Source organism: Nannobrachium achirus, assembly GCF_963921795.1.
Source record: "Nannobrachium achirus genome assembly, chromosome: 15".
In the NCBI taxonomy this organism is placed as follows: Eukaryota; Metazoa; Chordata; class Actinopteri; order Myctophiformes; family Myctophidae; genus Nannobrachium; species Nannobrachium achirus.
The window spans coordinates 9,866,393-9,890,751 of record NC_137822.1 but is presented as its reverse complement, the minus strand read 5'-3'; the positions used below and the strand labels follow the sequence as shown (position 1 = coordinate 9,890,751).

At 42.2% G+C, this 24,359-nt stretch overlaps 2 protein-coding genes across 2 annotated transcripts; one reads left to right on the top strand and one right to left on the bottom strand.

The window, feature by feature from the left end:
- Nucleotides 1-430: 430 nt before the first annotated feature.
- Nucleotides 431-10,044, bottom strand: LOC308299276 (AN1-type zinc finger protein 5-like). The gene is made up of 6 exons (XM_080743019.1): nucleotides 9,821-10,044; nucleotides 4,295-4,493; nucleotides 3,369-3,534; nucleotides 2,820-2,905; nucleotides 2,596-2,718; nucleotides 431-2,426 (listed from the first exon to the last, which is right to left on the bottom strand). Exons 2-6 carry the CDS (start codon nucleotides 4,446-4,448, stop codon nucleotides 2,278-2,280), a joined length of 678 nt encoding a protein of 225 aa, XP_080599145.1. The 5' UTR covers nucleotides 4,449-4,493; nucleotides 9,821-10,044; the 3' UTR covers nucleotides 431-2,277.
- A 2,001-nt stretch (nucleotides 10,045-12,045) lies between these two features.
- On the top strand, nucleotides 12,046-15,872 carry ccnb1 (cyclin B1; the record flags this gene model as incomplete). Its single annotated transcript, XM_080743371.1, has 9 exons — nucleotides 12,046-12,130; nucleotides 12,618-12,755; nucleotides 13,100-13,192; nucleotides 13,756-13,956; nucleotides 14,225-14,383; nucleotides 14,762-14,998; nucleotides 15,233-15,373; nucleotides 15,524-15,634; nucleotides 15,747-15,872. The coding sequence occupies exons 1-9, from the start codon at nucleotides 12,110-12,112 to the stop codon at nucleotides 15,870-15,872; spliced, it is 1,227 nt and encodes a 408-aa protein (XP_080599497.1). The 5' UTR covers nucleotides 12,046-12,109.
- Between the last annotated feature and the right edge of the window lie 8,487 nt (nucleotides 15,873-24,359).

Genomic DNA, 24,359 nt, shown 5'->3' with positions numbered 1-24,359 from the left:
TACATTTCTGTTTGGCTTGTTGGCTTTGAAGTTGCACATGGCAGATATGACGCATAACCTAAATATACAATCAATGAAATTACTGACATATTTGACCACCTTATACTTAAAACAAAAAGAACATTGGTAGTGGAAATAGCCGATCTACAAGCATCGCGACACGTTGTGAGCTTGTAGATCGGCTATTTCCACAATTTTTTAACATGTTCGAAATATATGAACATTCTTCTACATGGAAAGGCTTATGACGATATGTCAAATAATTGCGATTAGACGATTATGTAATAATTGTGACAGGCCTATGACTGAGACTTGAATAAGAAGTTTGGCAGACTCCTCGGTGAAGGATCTGGTCCTCTGGAAGTTATATAAAAAGGTGCAAACCTACAGGAACGAAAGGTTCCTGATTTAGTGTGTTACCAATGAAAAAAACGCATGCCCTCGGTTTTCATTTTACAGTATATCTTCTGAACATTTTATTTACAATAAGACACACGCATTTTTGCTGAAATATTGGTAAATTATACACGCAGTAAATAAATAAGGTGGTATTAACAAACTTGCACAACTAATGGAAAATAAAAACATAAAGCAGCCATATCCAAAGTGAACATACAGTAGACACTAAACGTATGACTTGTTCAGATCAGTCAATGGGTACTGCAGCAACCCAACCACTTACAATACTCACAAAATGTCCACCCACGTCCACTCAGGAACAGACACTCATGTACAGAACACATCCAAGAATAAAACAAACCGTCAGTTCAAAACATTAAAAAAAAATCATTATAAAGAAAAGAAAAAAAGAAAAACTAAAAGGAACTAAGGTATCAAACAATGGAGTTTAACATTGCAAACTAGACTAATGTAAATCCTGTTGTTGAAAGTACAATACAAATATAGAGTGTCTTCAAAATTCTAACATGAGTGGATGAATCCTTTGACATTATTGGTAGGAACATTGATACAGTATGCTTAGCTTCTGCCAACATGGTTTCAGCGCGCATCACAACCCCATTCAGACCTAGATGCATGGGGGACCAAACAAAGCGATGAAGGAAGCTAGCCTGGGTACCAGCCTGCCTACGCTCTGTGGGTTTGTTTTGTCACTTCGCCACTCAGTCTGGACACGATTCAGTTGACTTGTATTTCCGAACGTCAGTTGTGACGTAGGCGACGTCGTTGTTGATTGGATGTTGTTCCAACGAATCAGAGTAGGGATCAGCTAGGCAATACACACTGGTGTATTTGTCCCTGCCCCACAGACCAATAAAATGTCACGGTTGGATTCCAGCTGTGTTCTATGTCCCACCTCCCCTTGGAGATAGGAAGCTGTCCAGACTGAGAAGCGGAACCAAATCACGGAACGCAGCGAGCAGGCTGGCACCCAGGCTAAAAGGAAGCGTCCGTCCACCCGATACATTGCATCGCTTGCTGTGTGCACAGGAAGAACAAACCATGCGAACACTATTGGCCGTGTTCGCGGGAGAGAGAGCCATCACTGCACTAGCAACTCCTACATGCTGGTCCGTGTGGAGTTGGAACCAGGAGGAATAGCGTGTACCTCACCGTCAGGTGAAAACAAGCGTCCTTGTAGCCATGTGTATGACAGAGGGGACTTCCTGATTGTCTGTGCTCTGCCTGGTACCAGCTGTAGCAGCCAGCAGTGATAGGGGACCACAATACATGGGGTATTGGCATAATGGGGGGAAAAAAAGAAACACACACACACAAAAAAAAATAGTCTTTTCAAAGTAACCTTGTGATATTGTGATGATTGTGGCAGGTGCATCGTCTGCACCTGAAACTAGGCCTCAGCAGCGCTCCAGTCAGAAACACTGAGTTGGTAGAACATGCAAACTCCACGAGGACACCAGGACAGACGGTCAGGCAAGTCAATCCAGCAGCTGCTCCATTAGCTACTCAAGCTACTCAAAGAGCGAGACGCAAAGTGGCACAGGGTGATCATCACAAACATCTTCTCACAGGACAGTGGACAGCAGCCAAGCCCAAAGACAGGGACATATCTAATCTGTAGACAATGCTCTTCTCACATTCAACTTATCTTCCACACCCCAAGATTTCTATGCTCCAACTGAAACAAAGAAGCAAGTTTAAAATAAACTTGATCTTTCACGCAAGGGGCAAATCAAAATCCCCCCATTTCAGTAACAACGAAATTCAGTTTATGTCACATGTTGGGCACATGTATGTATTGGGCCAGTCGCTCCGAAGTATTATCAATGTCAACAGCCAATGTCCAGCCGAGTCCATTCATATTCTCTGGATCTTGTCAGCAACCACCATAGGGTTCTCTTTGCGAATCTTCTCTGCAGCCTCAGTTTTGTAATCATATGGACAGCTGTGCTTGTCCGAGTAACGGTGAAGTCCACAGAAAATGTTACCACAGCGACAGTCAAAACCTGCAACACAGCAAAAGACGGACAGAGTCATACCCTCAGCCACTCACTACACAGGCTGCAAATCTAATCATAGTTGACCCTGCTTTTGTAAAGCACGAAGTGCTTCATTCATATCAAGAAGCGCACTTGATATAAAGTTAATGGTAACAGGTTAACAGTTGATGCTTACCCATAAGGCCAACCTTCTTGCGACACATAAAGCAACGATTCTTCTTGGGCTTGGTGGGATTGGAGGAGCTGGACTCGTCACTGCTGGCAAAGGAGGTGGACGAGGCTGTGGGCTGAGTGACCACTGGAGAAATGGAATGAGAAGTCAGCAGAGTAACCACTTCACTCAAAAGCACATCCTTAAACTTAAAACTATGATCCTACCATGTTTTTTTTTATGCTTACCTGGATCATTGATCTCCACCTTTGCTGATGGTTCCGTCTCACAACTGAGGCTCATCTCAGCCATTTGTTGGGGAAGAGTCGTCTCACTGCAGAGGAGACAAAATACATTTGTATTTGCATGCCTGGCAAAATCACTTACTTACAAAATTAAAAAAACACAATCTATCTCTCTCTCGCTCGCTCGCTCTGGGAAAATAACTCAAACAATCTGCCACGCCATCGGCGAGTGCATGGATCATGCTTGGGTTGCATCTTACTATGCAGCAGTTACAGTATATTTGCATTACATTTTGTTTGACTCGGTTACACAGGTAAATATTATGAAAAATAGACGATCTACAAGCTTGTTGTGAGCTTGTAGTTTGGCCATTTTCACAATGTTTGCCTCTTTCTTACATAGAAATTTGAGTCTAAAGTAAATGAACAAATGTGCAGATATTCTGTATACACTTCTGTATCTCACTTATGTACTGTATGTTGGTTTGCTTACTGATGAGTGAGAAAACAGTGTTGCACATTAAGCTAATCATCTGAGTTGGGAACCCTTACCCAATGACTTTAGCGGCGACAGCCTCAGCCGTGGCGGCGGCCTCGGCCATGGCCACCTCAGCAGCGGCCACGGCGGCGGCAGCAGCTGCAGCGTTGTTCAGCGTGGCCTCCAGCCGCTGGATGGCCGACGCCTCCGCCGCAGAGACACCGGACACACTACTGCCACCTGCAGGGGACAATTACCATTCAACAATCAAGGTTGTGAAAAAGACAATAATTAATAGCTCGGCCAATGCCAGAGTTTTTGAGTCCGATATTGATCCCGACTTGGAGAGTCCGACCTATACCACTGCTTACTGATGTTTTACCCATATTAAGTGGAAAAGGTGCAAAATCAATTCTAATTCATTTGGAAAAACATAACATAAAGTAAATATAAAATAAACACATTTTGCTTTAGCCAGTCTAAGACCTGTTCAAAAATCCCACTATACGTTGTGGTCTGTATTCAGGAAGAAGAAAAATATATACATAATAGATATATTTGAAAACTACACATGGCCTGCATAATTGCCAATACCGTCAAAAAAGGAAATTAAGGAAATAATGGCCCAAACTGATGGTTATATTGGTTGGACATTTTGAGCAAAGAAACAGCAAGTGGCTAGGGTTGGGATCTGGAACCAGATCCAACATTGTGGAACCGGAATCGGTTTCATCACCTTTGGAACCGTTTCGGGAACCGAGCGGCTTATCACACTGTCAGAGCTGGTGTATGGACTGGCAGTGGTTCCCTATGGAAGCCTATTGGAGTCTCCATAGGGAACCACTGCTTGTCATCAAGTTATTGGCTTAGGAACGCGACAAAAACAAAAGAATATCCATGAATTCAAGTCACCAAGGGGTGAGTAATCGTTAGAACAATCCCTTTAAGAAAAAAGCTTGAGTACTTTTTCCACCACTGTTACACGGAGAGCAGCTCTTACCCATTGGGCTCATGGGACTGAGTCCATTGTTCTGTCTCGACAGGTGCTCCTTGTGGCAGACCGAGCACATGCCACTGGTCCTGGGGTTGCCGTAGAAACCACAGCCATTGGAACACAGCACGGGCACTGGGCTTTGATTGGTCTCCTGGGCCATGATGATGATGATGATGCGATTGGACTGCCTGCCTGGTAAGGTGACCTGTAGACACATAAGATAAAACACCTTGGGGCGTGAGTGTAGTGTAGTGGATATGGCCCTGAGTCCCTGGCGAGGTCAATGAACTTTGTAAATGGTTGACCGACGAAGCCATTACACAACTACTCAGATGTAACCTAAAACACAAAGGAGCGTGTTAATGAGACCACAGCAGTCTGCCTGTCTACTGTCTAGGTAGGAACAGCATTCACCGGAGCGGTTTTATTAAAAATAAGTAGTGTCCATCCATAGGGGAACCTTGATCATTCAGTCAGTCACTCACCTCGCTTAAGAATCAACAATTTATGGAAGTATCAACAAACATATGGCTGCCTTTCAGATAACCATCACCTAACAGTTCAGCTTAGTCGTTAACTGACTAAATCAAGTAAACGTGGGTGCTGTCAACAGAAAGAGTGACGCAATCATTGCACAAGTGCTGTTTTCGTCAACAAGGTCAAACAGAACAGGCATCTTCAAAGAGCTTCGGGTCAATAATACGCAAGCGGTTTCAAATCACTTATCTCTAGAAGTGAGAAGCAAGAACTTCTTGTGTTACCGACTGTCCCAATCGCAGTCTCAGCATGAAAACCAACAAGAAGCCTTTGACACGCATTGTTGCCCAGCAGCGGTAATTGATTATTACGTCATGGAGGTACAAGGAACACCCCGGCATTGGAGCGCGAGCGACGCCAGATTTTGGAGTGCCCTTGAAACCCTTAGTTTCTGCTAATCAACAAGTACCTCAGGGTAGGGCTGTCACAATTATTACAATCGCTATTATTTGAGGTAATCGCAATTATTTCATAATCATAATCGTTTCCATGTTGAGAAATGTTAATATAGTTCCAAACAGTTTTAAAAAATAGTGGAAATTGCAGATCTACAAGCTCACGCTGCGTCGCGATGTGACGCGTTGTGAGCTTGTAGATCGGCTATTTCCACTATCAATGTTCTTTTTAAAGTATAAAGTTGTCAAATGTGTCAGTAATGTATTTGATATTTAACCCTCGTAGGGTCTTCGGGTCACTTTGACCCGGTTTTCAATTTTCAACATCAAGAAAAAGTATGTTAAAATATGTTTTTATCCATGAAACTTCTTCTGCTTGGCTTATTTACTGTACTAAACATGTGATAAGAAAATGGTACATGTCATGCATTTGCAACACCCCCCTGTATCAACATATAACACCCAGGGTCTTCGGGTCACTTTGACCCGGCCATTCAAAGTGTATGCTAAATGGCTAATATTTAGACCATTTCTTTCTGAAAAAACATTGGACATATGGATTTTTGAGTACATAATTTGCTCACCATTACAAATTACATTGATAACAATTCATTCAATATTATCTCCGCCAGGCCGGGATGGCCAAAGGTGAGGGATTATGTTTTCGTTGCTTCTGTCTGTGAACAGCTAATCTCAGTCACCGCTGGACCAGTCAGCGTGAAACTTTACATGTACTCCCCCGGGAGGCCTAGGAAGATATTCAACCCCAAATCGTCCTGTTATAGCGCCACCATGAGGCAGAATTGAGCAAAACAAGTTTTGGGGGATATTTACAATACCGATTTTCTCTGGTCATTTGATCAATGTCATGGCCTACAGTATGTGTCACATTTTCTATTCAGATTGGCCACGATTCCAAAGATGCTTACGATTTTTGCGGGAGTGGCACATTTTGCTACCAAATGGGAACTTCATCCCTATGCCACTTTACAAATTCCAAGTTCCACAGCATTCCGACGTGATTTGTAGCATTTCTTTTTTATTTTATTTTATTTTGAGTAGCCAATTATGGTTTACCCTCTTTTTCTCCCCAATCCAGTCCTTATGCCAATTGATTCCTCCCCTATGTTGTCACTGCTGTTGTATCCTACCGAATCAACTGACAGTGAGGACCCCCCACCGAGTGGACGTAGGGCCTTCGCCCTTCGTCCTACTCCTCCCTCCCAAAACCAGCTGCCGCCCAGCCTGGCTGTAGGAATACATGTACAATTATCAACCTCTCCGCCCAGCTTCCCTTCCCTCGAACAACAATTGTGTTTGCATAGATGCCCCACGATTGATTCAAATCCACAACCTCTGTGGCAGTGACACTGTGCCATCAGAGCACCTGTAGCACTTTGTGCAAATCAGAATGGGACAAGAAATATTTGACATATAGTTCTTGATCAAATGACAATAGGAATAATATGTACCAATTGGTGTGAGATTTGGACAAAGTCTATATTGTAATACCAACAAGATATTTTGCAAAGATCAGTCTCATGGTGGTGCTATAAATGACAGATGGAAAAGATTTCTAGTGGAGTTTCTTTCTAGGCCTCCTGGGCGTATGTGTGCCAAGTTTGATGCTGAAGTGGTGCCTGAGATTAGCTGTTCACACAACAGCCTGATGGTGGCGCTATAAGAGGCAAATGTGAAGAATTAGGGGAGGAGGTTCTTCCTAGGCCTCCCGGGAGTGTATGTGTGTAGTTTCACACTAATTGGTCCAATTTGCCTGAGATTAGCTGTCCACAGACAGAGGAGTGAAAACATAATCCCTCACCTTTGGCCATCCCGGCCTGGCAGGGATAATACAAAATATTTATTGAATTGTTAGTAAAGTAGTTAATAATGACAATCAAATTGTGTTTAATATGATTTTTGGGGATTTCTAAATACTTTAGAATGGTTTAATATGAGCCGGGTCAAAGTGACCCGAAGGCCCTGGGTGTGACTAAAACACGAGGATCCTACGAGGGTTAAGTTATGTGTCATAATTGCCATGTGCAACTTCAAAGCCTAAAAGCCAAACAGAAAAGTAATTGTCAACGTCAAATACACAACTAAATCGTTAATCGCAATTATTTGAGTGACAATTAGTGAGTTGTCATGTAAAATGTCATAATCGTTACAGCCCTACCTCAGGGGTTTCCCCGAAACTTAGCAACAACTGCAATCTGCATCATGTGACTGTCTGACACCCCCCCCCCCCCCCCCCCGCCCTGTTCTGCACTCACTGAATGGCAACAACCAGCCTCACATGGCAAGGCCTGGAATTAGCTTTCACTCTTGTCACAAGAGTGCAATGTGACACGCCGGTCTCAAAACATGCACGCAAGCAAGCTCTCCAGCCATTTACTGTCTGTGGATGGCTGCTGAGAGCTCAGGTGACTATTTATAGGCAATCCTGGAAGCACAGACGAGGTTTGGCAACGTTACAAAAAAGCACCCCGTGCTGAAAGGCAAACACAAACACAACCAACGTGGTCCTGTTTACAGGCGTTATAGGACGTTGGTTCTCAAAGTGGGGTCCGTGGACCCCCAGGGGTCCTTCGGGCGGCTCCGGGAGGACCCCAGCTTAAGTAGTTAGCATAGCTTCACAATCATTTTACCCACTTTATCCATACGTTGGCGATTCAAAAATAGCAGATGTACAAGCTCACCGCACGTCACTTCGTGCCGCACTGCGAGCTTGTACGTCTGCTATTTTTTTTTTTTTTTACATTTATGGAAGATATTGAAAATGTTCTCTTCTGGGGGTCCCCTAGCACAAAACCTTTTCAGGGGCCAAATGCATATCATTTTCGTGGTCCCTGACATGAAATGTTTGAGAACCACTGATATAGAATACAAGGTTACGTTGTAATAAGCCGGTGACAAGCTCAACAGAAACTTCTAAAATGACATGGTTTGCTGCCCTGTTCATGATTAAAGCAGTGTTTCTCAGACTTTTTCACGTCAATTAATATCCATTTTGGCCACGGACCACCATCTGAACATATTTTTTGCCAGCAGGGAACCCCCCCCCCCCCAATACAAGATTTGCGTTGTATTTTTTTTTTTTATCAAACATTTGCACCTCAAATCTTTGTTAACATATTTTGAGATGGCTTCGGGGTCTGTGGCCAAATACATATGATTCTGGGGGTACTTGATTTTAAAAAGTTTGAGAAACACTAATATAGAACAGTGTTTTTTTTTTTTTTTTTTCCAGAAAACAATTTGGATTTAGAATACATTTGTAGAATCAGGTCATCTTTGTTGTGTTCTCTAACTGGATTAGAGCAGCCTACACAATGAATTTAACAGCAAAACAATAGATTAGTGTTAAATTAAAAGTAAAAGCACTTAGAAAAGCAAACAACCAAATGTTATTTATCATTATTATTTATAATTTCGCGATGTGTGTGTCTGTGTGTGTGTCTGTGAGAGAGAGAAGGGGGGGGGGGGGGGGGGGTGGGGGTCCAGCAGCTTGCTGCTTAGCTCTTTAAATACACCGAGTCATGCTAGCTCGAGGCTAACCCAACTTTAGCACAGAAAGCAGGGGACAGCGATCCGTTTATCTGGGGGCTTCAGGAGGGCTTTGCGGGGTGTAATAAGTGGTTGCTAGAGAGGCTGTTACTGGGGTGTAGCAGGCCGGTGCTCGGGTGTTTAGTTTACAAGCCGTTTACCAGCGTTGCTAATGCTAAAGAAAGATAGTTGATGCTTGGTTAGGGAGGCAGGATCACACTAGCCGGCTAATGTTAGCAGTGGTGGAAAAAGTACTCACATTTCTTACTGGAGTAGAAAGTAGCCTACTCATTGTGCAAAATGTCGGATTTCAGGTTTTCAAATGTATAAAAATAATTTGAAAATTGCTGCTCTACAAGCACACCAACACAATGCATCGCGACACATTGTGAGCTTGTAGATCTGCTAGTTTCAAATGTCCAAAATGTATAGGGCTGAAGTAGATAATGTATGTTTTCACAATAAAATCTACAAAGTAACTAGTAACAAAAGTGTTCAAATAATTGTGGTGGAGTAAAAGTACAATATCTGTCTCAGAGAAGTGGAATAGAAGTAAAAGTATTGAAAATAGGAAATAATCCCGTAAAAAAGTACCTGAAATTGTTATCAAGTACAGTACTTGAGTAAACGTACTTAGTTACTTTACTGTACACCACTGCTCACACTAGCCGGCTAATGTTAGCTGCAAGAATGCCCACTCACTGTTTTGTGTCAGTGTATGGTATGTATAAATTACCCTTTAACACTGTATAGCATGGAGCTGCATTTTGAGAACTGTTTTTAAGTAAATAATAGCAACATAGTACATAGGTCAATGTCGCAACTTTGTCTGTGTGAAAGCTATACTATTCCTCTAAAATAACAAATGCATTAAAGATATGGAGGAGAGAAAGAGTAGACACGTGTTAAACTGGGAAAAGCTACACTATCATCATATTAACGTTACTTGCATTGCACTTTCAATTATAATGTAGTTTCTTGTTTTTGTTTCAATTCAACTGTGCGCGTGTGTGTGGTAGTAGTAGTAGCAGAAACTTCCTCTATGGCTGACCTGTATAACCAAATTTGGTTATGTGAGGAGGCTGTCTTCACTCCGCCGTTTCTTCTTCTTCTTCTTCTTGTTGTTCTTCTTAATTATTGTCTGAACTCAAGGTCCCATGCGACGCCACGTCCGTTTATCAAACATATAACTGTAAAAACACATGAAACTGCTCCTCAGCTTAAAAAGTACATATGTTTTTGTCTGTTTTTACTTTGTCCTTCCTTGCTGCTGCTGCCGAGTTTCTCTCCGACTAGTTTTGTTCGCCTTTGTTGCCAGCCCTCACGTCGGTGTGACGTCATGACGTCAGGAGTCACGGACCACGTTGATTGGAACACGTCGGGCGTCGGGGAGGAGCTTGCTCACGTGCTGTTTTCTCAGAATATTCATGCAATACATGTGTTATAAATAGACAAGAACAAATGATCACATTGATTTCAAAAACAGTAATATTTATTGCTTGAGAGACTTGGAGACTACAAGTCTCTCGAGCTTTTGCATAAACAGAAAATACATTTACAGCTGGGTTGGGTAAGGGTTGCCAATTTCTTTCTTCCAGTCAGGGAAGAGTAGAGGCCTGCCTCCTACCCATTTATCAGGTCTAATTGTAGGCCTATGCAGTGGTGGAAAAAGTACTCAAATGATTTGTGAAATGTGTACTTTTACCTATTGATTTGTAAAAGTATCGACACTTGACTTAAACCCCAGAACTGCTCGCCTGCCCTGATCCTAACAAGCAACCATCAGCTGGGGGAATGGGGGATACTGAAACTGAATTTCCCCCATGGTACTAAAACAAAGGTCTTCCAGTTTTGATAAAATACAAATGGGGACAATTTAAGTTATCCATCTTTTTAGGGCACAAAGATGCCAGGGCAGTCCACTGAAATATGCAATATACTACCTTCACTGAAATAAATCATGGTATTTATCTGATCCATGGTCACTGCTCAGCCCAGCACCAATCATTGGATATTGGTTTAACGATGGGGACTCAGGGGAGTTAAGAATTCATAATCTCAACAAAACACACTGGTGTTTGCATGACAAGAAAGAGACACTGGTGAAGAGACAGAGGAGAAAGTGGTACGGTACAGTCAGCTGGGGCATTAAGGCCACTGTGGCCTCAGGGCATGCCATTTCTTTTAGGGGCACAAGGCCAAACTGAGCCGGGGCAGTCGTGGCCTTCGTGGCTTTCCTGAAATTCCTGCCCTGGCTAGCTAGAGGTTTTATTTAAGGCATAGTTTTCCCAGTGTTTACATAACAAAACAATAAACAAGTTAATGTGTACCACTCATTTAGTCATCATCAGCCACTGGAGTAGTGGGCTGGTGTTTACCTGCAGAAACACACTGCCCTTGACATGAAAATGTTTGAGAACCACTGTGGTAAACCCTTTCAAACCGTTTAAGGATCTCGAAAAGGCAGTTGTAAAAGTGAGAGACTATACAATACATGTATCTACTTATCATATTTCCTGTAGGCCTATATCACTGAATCTAGAGAATTAATAACTAGACATGAATTCAAGTGGAAGATAATACACAAGAGTGAAGGGCATCTTAATCAGACAAACACCACCATCTACTGGACGACTGGAAGAAATACAATGATCTCAAAGATCTAACTTCTTTATCAATCCAATCCATAAATATATTTTAAATATACATCATATTATTATATATAATTATATTCTATCTATATTATTATATTTTCTATCTATCTATATTGTAAATGTTATTATCCACAGGCAGTTATTTATTATCGGTTATTATCATCATGATTTATCATCTCTTATGTTTATCATCCGCTTGGTTTCCGCATACGGGTCTTGTCAAGGAAACTCTGCGTCCTGATTGGATCACAGCCACCACACGTGATCAGAGCCAGACAGTGGTCGAAGAAGTATTCACATTTATTATTATTATTATTATTATTTTTTTAAATAAAAGTATCATTACTGCTGTGTAGAAATACTAAGTTAAAAGTAAAGTAAAAGTAACTCAAAATTGTACTTTAGTAAATGTACTTAGTTACTTTTTTTTTACACCCCTGGCACACGTGATCACCGGTCGTCCTGGTAACGCATTCGAGACCGTCCCGCTCTGACCAATCGGAGGCGAGCGTGTTTAGAAATCAGCCAATGAGAGCGCAGGGAGCGAGGGTTTAAATCCAAACTCGCCTCTCCCTGTTGTTACAGCGTCTTCTCTGCATTCACTCTGATCTGACTACCGTGTGTTCCTAGACTTCCTACCGAGCAGCTGAGAAAACCTGAACAAACAACACTACACAACAGACGCCATGGCTCTTCGCGTGTCCAGAGTGAGTTGGTTTCTCTCTTTTCAAGCTTGCTTCATTAGTAGTACTGTTTAGTTCTTTTCATGTGGCTTTCAAAGCTTTCGCTGTTCTGTTTTCATGTTCGTTTGTGGCCGTTTTGGCTGCTTTTTACGATGATTTGATGTCGCTTATCGTCGAGCAACCGTTAAAGGCGTGTGGCGTGTAGTTGTGCAAATGCGTAGGCCTAACGGGAGTTCTAGTTAACTTTCCTTGGTCAACTGGTTTTATAATGTTGTGTATAATCGATACCAACTTGCATCGTCCAACGGTTGCAAACAGTGTAGTTGTGCAAATGCATAGGCCTAACTAGCTCTGACCAGAGCTAAGGCCCAACGACAATGAATTCTCTTTAACTTCCCCACCTGGGCTGGGTCTGGGGGTTTATATTCGTTTGTAGCTTGTGTTTTTCCCCTCATGAAACTTGGAATTGCACGCAAAAAGCAGAAAATAACGTGTTTTTATATCCTTACAGAACCGTCAGGCTGAGAATATTGTCGCTGGCAAGAAAATGGAGGCCGCCAGCAAGCCTACGCTCAGGCCCCGAGCAGCCCTGGCAGAGATAAAGAACGTCGTGCCTGCTAAAATTGTTACCCGGCAGGATGCGAAAAAGGTAAGGGGTTTGTACTTGGTTATTTCCTATTTTCAGTACTTTACTACTTCAGTAGGCTTACATCTCAGAACCAAATGCTGTACTTTTACCCCACTACATTTTATTTAAACTTGACTACCGATAGTTTCTCTGTAGATTGCAAAGCAAACATGCATTAACCACTTCAGTACATTTTGGCCATTTGAAAATGTCCGTTCTATCCAATACGTTTGTACTTTTACTCAATTAAATTTGGAATTCTGTACATTTACATTGCAGTTTACATTTTACAAGTAAAATGCAGTAGCCTACTTTTTCCACCTCTGCCAGCTACTTCATGCCTAACCAAGCCTCTCTCTCATCAGCAGGCTGTTAAACCAGAGCCTAAAAACACAGTTCAGCTCAAGGTTGTTCCAAAGTTCACCGTTACCGTTCACCCCACAGAACCCGAAGTGCAGGTAATGGGACCTTTTGTTGTTTAAAGCTTCTGATGCATGGCAACTGATATTTCACTTAGTAGGCCTAAGTTGCACCCTGCTGGATTTAGTTCCTCCATGAGGCTTGCATCACTGTTATTAGCTGTGTACCCGTTTGTCTGCACTTAAAATCTTTTTCACCAGTGGTAGAACTGTTAACTCTGTACATGTACCCTTTTGATAACCTTTGGCAAATGGTACCTTACTAGACTACACTATTTAAATATGTAGTTTTAGATTACAAAACACTACTTCAGCCCTATTTACTTTCAAGTATTTTCTAGCTACATTTGGAACCACTTGCAAAATGGGACTTTCTACAAATGAGTACTTTTGGTATTGAAAGTATTTCAGCCAATACTTTGCACCAGCAATACTTTGTACCAAGTAAAATTTGAATATCAGACTTGTAACTTTCTATTTCTAAGTACAATGTTGTTTTAAGCAGTACGTCTTTTTCAGAGGGTACAAATGGGACCCCTATGGTCCACTTGGGTTCAGTTTGTCCACACCACAATGGTGACTCTGGTTTTCCTGTGCTGCAGGTTGTCGCGTCCCCACCTTCCTCTCCTACACCCGCCTCTCCTATGGAGACATCGGGCTGTGAACCAGCAGACCTTTGCCAAGCTTTCTCAGATGTTCTCCTCGACCTGAACATCAAAGACGTAGATGCTGATGACTATGACAACCCTATGCTGTGCAGTGAATACGTCAAGGACATCTACAAGTACCTTCAGCAACTTGAGGTATGTTTGGCAGGGACTTTGTTCTTTCAGGACTAGGCAATATGTGACTGGAACCACATTTTGAAATTATTGATCTTCAACTAGTTGTCTGCTTGTACATTGACATTTCTTCCAGCATAAAATTGGGTATAAAAACCAGGATAACTTGTGCCATATGAGATCTCAGACTGTTTTGCCCTGCTCACATCTGTTGCCTGCATAGGTTGAATGCCTCACTCTTGATGGTTTATCTGACTTAAAATTGCTGTATGCTTTCTGTTCTCTTCAGGCCGAGCAGTCTGTCAAAGCAAGGTATATGGAGGGACAGGAGGTGACGGGGAACATGCGTGCAGTCCTCATTGACTGGCTTGTGCTGGTCCAAGTGAAATTCCGTCTGCTCCAGGAGACCATGTACATGACCGTGGCCATCATTGACCGCTTCCTTCAGGTAATTTTCTTGTGGCTACTCGGAGTGGAAGAGGTCCACTATGCACGTAGAGCCCCCTCCACAATATAAAATACAAATCCCCTTCAGAATCTTACTGAGTAGTGATATCAACTTAACTAAAGGGGCAAAACTTGAGATCTACAAGGTCTCAACACGTCATGATCTTGCATGTCTGCCATTTGTATAAATCTGCATTAGTTGTTAATGGAAATTTTGTATTGTGATGTCAGCTTTAACCCATTTAGGCCTGACCTAATGTCAAATTACAAAAAAAAAATGTTGCTACATACTGTACTACACTAAAATGTGTTGATATAAATGTGTTGATGTACATTTACTTGGTTACTTTACACCACTGACTGATTCTCCTTTCTACAGGACAACCCAGTGCCAAAGACAAAACTTCAACTGGTTGGTGTGACGGCCATGTTCATCGCTTCCAAGTACGAGGAGATGTACCCTCCAGAGATCACAGACTTCACCCATGTGACCGACCAGGCGTACACCACTGCCCAGGTCAGGGCTATGGAGAGGCAGATCCTCACTGCGCTGAACTTCACCTTTGGCCGCCCTCTCCCGCTCCAGTTCCTCAGGAGGGCTTCCAAAATCTGCCAGGTATTTCTAAGTAAAACAAGCCAGCTGAAGTCACTTTGAGTTCACTTATTAGCCCTCACTTGGTCCACACTGAACTTTTTTTTAAAGAGATTAACCTGAAACATTCTATTTGTAAATGTTCTGAAATGGAAAAGAAAATTCGTAAAACTACTGCTCTACTAATCAGCATCAAGCCCAAAAATGTTGAATCGTCATGCTCTAACGCAAATGTTTTTTTTTTTTTTTTTCTTGAAGGTGACTGCTCAACAGCACACCCTGGCAAAGTACTTCATGGAGCTCACCATGGTTGACTATGATATGGTCCACATCGCTCCTTCCCACTTGGCCAGTGCTGCTATGGCCCTCACCCTCAAGGTCTTCAAATGCGGTGAATGGGTAAGATGCACATCTTTGCCTTCAGATGTTTGACAAAGACTTAAGAATATTTCTTTTGGACTTGGGATAAGCGGCAGGTTTGACACTGGGTTTTCATCCAGCCTTGTGCTTTGATGTGGGTTTGAGCAGTGTTTCTCTTTGCCCTTTTAGGATGAAACGCTGCAGCATTACATGAACTACAAAGAAGACAGTCTGGTGTCGGTGATGCAACACATTGCCAAGAATGTTGTCTTGGTGTCTGAAGGCCGGACCAAGCATTTGGTAAGATGACACTACTGAACTATGAACATGACGTTTTCTGTTTGCCATTGAGGTCCACGAGACCTTGAAGCCACATTGATCCTCACTATTTCCCTTTTTTTTTTTTCCCCAGTCTGTTTATCGCAAATACAGCAGTCAGAAGCAGATGAAGATTGCCACCATCCCACAGCTCAAGACGTCACTGATCAAAGACCTTGCAAGAGCTCATATAGTCTGCAATGTCTTGCAGACTAAGTGAGCCGTTTGACATTTTGTTTTTAGCACCATGTGCAATTGTTTAAAGTTTTACTGACATTTTGAATGCCTATACTATGTTGTATTTTTAGCACATATTGTCTCAGATTTTGCTTATGTGCAAGACAATTCTTTTAAATAAATCTTTTACTTTAAAAAAAAAAATCCCCTTGTGTGTATCTACCACTAGAGGATGCTATAACAACAAGTTTGAGCTTTTTGCTCAAAGGTCTTACTAATTTGACCATCTGTAAAGGTTAGGGGTCATATCCATTCCACAGACCCTCCAGCTCAAGTCTGGGTTATAGGACAGATGTGCTGTTAATCTAGTCCATGTTGTCAGCCAACTACTTGCAGGAAGTTCTTATTTTGGAAGGGGATGTTTTACTTTGTGGACAATGACTAAACTGATCCCTGAGCTTCAAGTAAAAGTGAACACAAGGTGGCAACATTGTGCTGACACAAAAGCAAGTTTACCTAGTTGTGTTTGAATTGTTGTCTTCCAGATTTCAGGACATGTCTTGCACTATTGTCTTAACAGTTGGTCAATGTCCCAAGAACATGGCAAGCTGTAGCTCTTAAGCCATTTATTTAAGCGTAATGGACAAACTAGGGAGCGAGCTGTTATCACTTTAGACCATCCACAGCTGAGGTCCTTGAGGGCTTTAGCGCTACATGACCACCTGCCATGTCCCTTGAGACACTGCTCACCAAATCGTCTCTATCATAGGCCATCACTCATTCTTGACAGCTTGTTGGTCAACAGCTTGACACTGTTATGTATAGTTCATGCATTTTTGAAACCTAATAGCAGTTGTTTGGCAAGTAGCCCAACAACTGCTCACTGTATATAAACTTGTGCTGTTTTGGTACTGTTTTTACCATGTCCTTTTCTGCAATAATCTTGTCAATAAACAGATTTTGCATACACTTTATCCTGTGGAAACTTTTGTCCTGCTAGATCATTTGAGAAGCTCTACAGTTTTTTTTTGTTTTTTGTTTTGCCTTGAGGCTGAGTTGTCTAAATCGGTGTTCCCCAAATTGGGATTCCAAATCGACCTTTAAAGGTCTGAGCTTACATTAATACACTTATATAGTTATTGGGGGACCTTGAAATTAAAGATGGTGAACCACTGGTCTATAGCAAATTCAAAGGTCCTTTATTGGCATGAGAAAACTAATATACATTTACATTGCCAAAGCAAGTGTCACAAATATAGCAAATGTATTACAGGGACAGTGTATACCATAACCCCCCCCCTCTTACTATGCCCTGTTTGGATACATTTTATAATTGGTCTGTTACTTTGGAAAGTAGGCTTTAAACTCATGGATCATGCTGTGTATTCATGCTTGAAAGCTGAGGTCATGACTGGGCAGCCATATCAGTTTACAAGGCAGCTTCCTCCTGTGTGGAGCTCTAAACTGTACTCACAGCTGTCTGGGACAAAGCTTCAGTGGTGTCAGAAGAGTCATTCCTAGCAGATCTACAATGCATGGTTGTGTGAGGTTGTAGATCTCTTAATTTCTGCGAATATATTTTGTGTAGAGCGAAAACAGGATGGGGCCTAGTATAAAACACTTCGTGACTCAAGTATTTAGGGTTAAAGATTTACAATATACTGTATAGACTTAAGTCAAGGAAAGGGGTACCCAAACTAGATATAAGCCACAAAGTATAAATAAAATGTTTAACGCAGAGTGAAAAAAATATCCATATTAGATTTTTACTGTGCACTTTGACTATTTGGAATTCATTTATTAAAGATGTTCAAGGGGAAAATCATTGTCATAGATATTCCAACTCCAAAAGCTCAAATACCTCTGTCCTATTATATGTTTATCCAAGCTATCCCCATTAAGTGAATTCAAGTCAGCTCTGAGGTTAGAGAAAGAATGCAAGGCATGGCCTCAAACCTCTCAGAATTTCAGCAACAGACAGAGCTCGCCCAGAAGTGAATTGTCCCAGACCAGAGTCAAAAGTTTGGAGCTCCTTGTCAGTCTAAATATCACCCAAGATAGACACGGATTTAACAAGTGCACCTTTCACCAGCTACTGCCCTGTCTCACCTTCCAAATTCAAATTCCTTCCAAAAACCTTCCATCCACTGCCTGCATGTCTCAATTCTGTAACAATTTTAATAGGCTTGTCTTTATTTTAGTTGTTTTGTTCATGCGTTTTTCAATTTGATTTTAAGTTTTTGCACTTACACAAAATGTAGGTAAAAACAGCAGTAAACGGAGGTCTAGGGCTACCCAAAATTCAGGATCGGCATTGGACCCCAAAATCTGGCATCGTCCTGGCTCCAGTAACAATGCAGTCAAACAGCCAGCCCAAGAGCGTGGCAATGTTATGGTTTCTGTTCTTGGCAGCTGGCAAGTGGGAATGAACCGAGTGAAGTACAAATAAACACAGGGGCATTCACTTTCACAATTTATAGACTTTCAAATAAAAATCGTGTGCTTCCTGAACTTTACTGACCTTTAACACTCAAAGTCAAACAGAGGAAAGAAAGGCTCCTATTGTGCCTCGAACAGTGGTGCGTTTAAGCCAGGTGTGAATGGGCACCACTTCTTGTCCGATGCAATATTTATTTACAGAGAAGAAACCCAATGTTTCGACCTGGCGAGGTCTTCTTCAGGGGAATGGTATCAACAATCAAACTAAATAATGTACTATGGCCTGTTGGCCATATAGAGGAGTGTGTAGATCTGATATTTCTGCAATTGTTTGAGTGGTGCTCCTTTTAGGAGCTAAGCTCCAACAACATCTGGCTTTGTCTGGTAGGAAGCTTCCCGGACAAAGCGATCCCAAAGCGTGGCCTACGTCGTAGCTCAAAGTGCTCAAAGTTTCTTATACGCCCATGGGTTATATTGGCCAAGCTTTGCTTGATGAAGCTTAACTCATAAATAGCACCGCTCACTTCACACAAGGTGTGATTTTTATTTTATGTTTGAAAATGTATTAGAAAGAATTCTACTGATGAATTTATACAGGTGAATGGAATCGATTCTGACAATTATGCTCAAAGAATTGCAATCAGGCGATTAGCCTAATTGTGACAGGCCTGACAGTCATCTTCTCTTTCCAACCAAGGTCATATTTAAATGCATATTGAATAATACTGCAGAGCAAGGTGCTGCACTTCACATCTCAGATTCTCACACTGTAAACCCTAATTTATCCTCCATCATATGACTGTGTCGTGCATCGAAACTAGCCGATCTACAAGCCCATAATGTGGATGCAATGCATTGTGAAAATAGACGATCTACAAGCTCACAATGTCATCTAGTTGTTCTGCTATTTTTGACATTTGACACCACAGAACGCTATTATTAGAGAAATGATGGGTTCCAGGGCAAAAAGAGAAGGCAATCATAATGACAAGAATTGCTTCACAGACACGTTACATTCTAGATAATTATGTAATGGTATAAGTAGAATATATTTATGTGTTTGTGTGTTTATTCTTTTCATCGACATCATGATATTATGAATTAAGGTGGTGAGTGCAAACTAAATGACTGAAACATAATTTCACAATAGGGTTGTATAGCAACTAAAGCTCTTTGTCTGCCAGAGTTTCTTTTTTTTTTTCATAAAAAGGTGCAGTGAGAAGAGAACTTCGAGCTCTGAAGGACATTTAAACTGTATAGCCATTGTAGCAGGCTTTCATTCACCCCAACAAACAACAAGCAATGCTGAGAACATTCTCTAGGTCACTGCAGTGTTGATCAGGTTGTCATAGGGAGGTGACAGAGTGTATTGACTGATCTAAAGTGATTGGTAAGGGGTGGATCCTTTCCTGAACATAAGGGGTGCCATGCCCTTGATTGCTTTGTAGTTAATCACCTGTGTTTTTAATTGGATGCAGGCAGCAGGGGCCATTGCCATAACTGGCTTATGATGGACACTTTTGTTTGTTTTGGACATACAAAATGAGTGGACAATAATTTGACCAGAAACACAAATACTGTAGCTAGCCCTGCATGACCATAATAGGTCTGTAACTCTGAGAGTGTACAAATGGAACAAAATAGTCAATTTGTTTCAATTTGTACACTCTCATAGTTAAGGGGGTCCTCGAAAATAAAACATCTGAGAACCACTATTACTAGTTGGACTCCTAATATGCCATACTTGGACTTACTTACTGTATGCCATAGTGTTGTAGTAATACTGTAAGTGCCATACATATTCTGAAGAAAATCTGGAGACTTCACATTCAGTAATTGGGTCTTATGATCAAAATAAGAACATTATAACGGTGTGTAAAGAATAAAATCAAAGATTTGCTTCGGACAAGAACAAGTCTTTGCCACAGACACATACAGTATGTCAGTGTATGGACATATTGATAACCCCGGCAGGCAGCAGCAACTGGAACCACTGAAGGGAACGCAAAAGGGGGGAGACGAGAACATTTAGGGAGGCTGAAGGCCTGGTATCAAAGGCTAGTTAGTACCTTTTAATAGCCTACCACCCCCTCCCAAAATCATGTGGGGACCCTGACCCACAGATTGAGAACCACTGCAGTAGGACACCTGACTTGCCTCCGGAGGTCACTAAAGGCTTATCTTATCTCAAGAAGGGGAGTTTGTCTGTTGTCCTCATACTCAGGGGGCCCATCAAGATGTGACATAAGTGACAGCATGACCTGTGGTAATTACAGTAAAAGTTGCCTATAAATTAAGTATTACAGTAGCACACCAACACTATTGACTGCAGGGTATTAACAATGATAATAGGCTAATTGGTGCTTAAGACACAAACACTCTCGCCAGAGGATTATAACATCTAATAGGACTATCAGAGACAGAATTATTAAACCATGGTTAAGGACCAATTAAACCAGTCAAAAAACTAAAGTTTGAGAGGCCGATACATTTCTTTCTTAATCCACACCAGCGTTGCTACTAGCGATGTCAGTCGGTTGGTTGCATGATATCTCAAAATCAAGTGGGCAGATTGCCCGCATGTGCCCAAGCAAGGATGAACCCTACTGATTTTGGTGACCCCGTGGCCTTTGTCCTAGGGCCACCCTTAGGCTAAACATTCCATCATGCTCACAAGGTAATACCTTGGATTTCTGACATACTTTGAAGGTATGTCAAAAATCCAACAGGCACACATTGTCATAGCACCTGCTGAGTGCACTTATGCACCCTGGAGGCAGAACCCTCTCTACTGAGTGACACCATGATGACCTTTCCTCTAGCTTCACGCTCAGGCCAAAATGTCTCCTATATACACACCAGATATATCATCTAAGAGGCTGATTAACTAAGGATTATGCTGACCAAGGAAGGGGCACTGTGGCAAAGTCGGTAGTGCTGTTGCCTCACAGCTAGTAGGTACTGGGTTCAAATTTCACTGGGGATGCTGTGGGCATGTTCTCTCCTCCGCATCATTAGTGCCCATACCCTAGGTGCGGTTGGCAAAAGGGCATTTCTGTGTGTGAAGTTTGCATGTTCTCCACATGTACCCTAGTGAAGGTACCCTCACAAACAACAAGACGCCGTAATACCGGGGAAACTCCCTCCTGTCAGGTGATAAGAAGCAGCCTGCTCACTCCTCATGCATAGAGGGAAGCATGAGCTCAGTTTGGGGCTCTCCCCAGGTTGGCAGAGGAAGAGTAGAACCCAGGATTACAGCTTAGGCAATTGGCACTGGGTGGAAAATGGGTTACAAAATCGTAGAATAACAATAAAGGGAGAAGGATTATGGTAACCTATGGCCTTTCCTCTAGGACCAATCACTGGCCAACATTTTCAGTTTGGTGTACTAAAGAGGCCTTTAGATTAGTCTTTTTTCTTCTTTGCTGTTTTATTATCAGTTTCAACAGAAGAACTGTGTGAGTGTGCATGTAGGCTATTTGTGGAGAAAAAAGAAAAATCTTGACTTAAATATCCCTTCCCTCAAACATAAAGTCGTAAAATAGCGTGCTTCGGGTTATGCCTGAGCAATTATAAACAATATGATCCCATACAATTAGGTCTATCACATTGCACGGGCTCTTCCTTCTGGTGTGCGTTGTAATGTGATCCGCTGGGTCAGTGAGTCAGGCTGGCTCCCAGGCCAACATTTCTTCATGTCGTTATAAATCCTGGGGGCATTAGGAAGTGGAGGAGGGGAGGGGGAGGTCTGCTGCTGACACGTTGTAAATCTACCTCTGGGGTCACTTGGACTGCATCTCCTTTGTTGTCTGGATGTGACAGCGTGACTGAAGCACATTTATCATGAAACAGATCGTTTCCGGTCCATGATTATGATTGGCCCGAGCTTCCGTTCAAAGCTACCTGTATTTGAGCACCAAACAAATTGTTTCAAAAATATCTGATTTTTATAAACTGTATAATGATATGTCTGGAAAAAATAACCTGTGTTCCGATGGATCCAGCTTGATATATATAGTTATTATTTCATCTACAAGCTCTTGTTAATGCTTTCCATTGATTAAATATTTATAAAACCTTCAGACAGAATGAACCACTTTCAAATTCCCTTTGAAAAATGATGAAAAATAAATAAATAGCAGATCTATAGTACAAGCTCACAACGCTTTGTCAAACATTAGGCTTCAGTAAGAAGGCCACTCCTCGAAGTGCTTCTGCTCTGACTGACTGCTGCCAACCCAACTCCTTCAGAAAATGATTTCTGTCCACTGCTGGTAAGCACTCTGCTAAATTAGAATGGGAGGGTGAATCGTTTTGGTTCCTTCAGCTTCCACCTCAAAGGTACTCTCCTCCTCAAACAAAATGATAACAAGGATGGATTGCTGACCATCAGCTCCCAGTACTTACTGCACAACTTAGTTACTCAAGCTGTGCTACTCATATGCTGAGTTGGCAGTGTCCAGGATTAAACCCTTACCTTTCGGTCCAAAGTCGAGTAGGCCTACTCTACTCGCCCTCGATCACGCTCGCCCCCATTTTTTGAGGGGAACTCTCGCCCCGCCTTTGTGGAGCACTCACCCAGCTTTGTGAGGACAGACTACAGCCCTTAACATTAAAGAACTACTTCACCACTTTTCAACCTATCTTCATATAATTGGTCCTCACTAAGCACAATTCTGTGTCTCTTGGGAGGGCTCCTGGCAGTTGAGAAATCTGTCTACCAGTGCCTATCATCGTTAGGCAGATTTCGTTTTTATTAGCTTGGATTCCCCATTGATGATGTTACTAGACAATCACACACAATTGTGCTATTTTATCATGAACATTAGTGAGGACCAAATATATGAAGATAGTTTGAAAAGTGGTGAAGTCGTCCTTTAAGTTATAGTTAGGCAAAAAACTGTTATGACGACGGACTCTGAAGCAGACTCGGGCCACGAGAGGCACCGCTGAGCAACCCCAGGCGAGTGAGTCGCTGCGCAGAACGTGGCGAAGTCCGACTCAGCGCCGTTCCCCCCTAGTCTCTGTGCTCTGACGTCACCGGATTTGACCCGGAGTGCAATCGACTGAGCTACCCGGACACATACTTAAAGATTCATTTTAGCCAACTTATAACCCAGTTTAGCATATTATTTGCATATTTGCATCCTTCTTTTTTTGGCCCGTTGTAGCTATTCCATCACCCTGTACACACGCTATACCTCCGGAGACCCGCGGACAGAAGCACAGCTATTGATTAGAATAGTCAATAAGGGCTAGTTTCCTCCCCGACTATTATACTAATGCACTTAGAGGAGAACGTCCCGGCTAGCCTTGCAGCAGGCCAGGGTTATAAAGTGCACCAGAGCTCCTAAATTATTCACGAGGCCCCCTCCACACCAGCTTTAGCCCTCCATTAGAGTCAACAGGGAGGCGGGGGGAGGGAGGAGACGGGGGTGACGATGATGTCACCCAGTCCGATGGAGCCAGACAAGGGCACCTGGGACTGAATGATGGAGTCAACTGTGGAGGCCGCGGTCGCGGACCACAATTCTACTGGAACTGTCCGTCTGAGAGAAAGATGAACACAGTGCCTCCACAGGTCAGTTCACCCGACAGACCCTGTTGGTCGACGTTCTGTACTGTGTGAATAGTGTGCGTGCAGATTTGTGTGTGCACCTACTTGTAAGTAAGTAAGTAAGTACATTTATTTATAAAGCACCCAATGGACCGCAATAAAAACAAGCAATACAAACAATATAACAATCAGTTAAAATAAGATAAAACAGGGCCCATGAGACAGATAAAAAAAAAATCATAACATAAAATGCATACGATACAAATTAGGTTTGTATTACAGTACTTAGGAGGGCCAAATAGTAAATTAGAATATTTGATTGTGAAGACAATTTTCCTGGTCCTCACAAGATTTAGGTTCAGGGGATCGAGTTGTATGCCTGATTAATAGGCCTATTCTGCTGCTCACTGGTGACATGTACTCTACAAGGTCTACAAGCTCACAACATGTCACATTGCGACCAGTTGTGAGCTTTTAGCTCAGCCTTTTTAGGTGCTGTGATACCAACAGGGTGTGTGTGTGTGTGTGTGTGTG

Excerpts from the sequence above, each read along its gene's own strand:
- LOC308299276 (XM_080743019.1), bottom strand. The coding sequence starts at position 4,448 with ATGGCCCAGGAGACCAATCAAAGCCCAGTGCCCGTGCTGTGTTCCAAT. Across the intron at positions 3,535-4,294 it reads CAGTCCCATGAGCCCAATGG|GTGGCAGTAGTGTGTCCGGT; the intron begins GTAAGAGCTGCT and ends TGTCCCCTGCAG. Across the intron at positions 2,719-2,819 it reads GGTGGAGATCAATGATCCAG|TGGTCACTCAGCCCACAGCC; the intron begins GTAAGCATAAAA and ends CCATTTCTCCAG.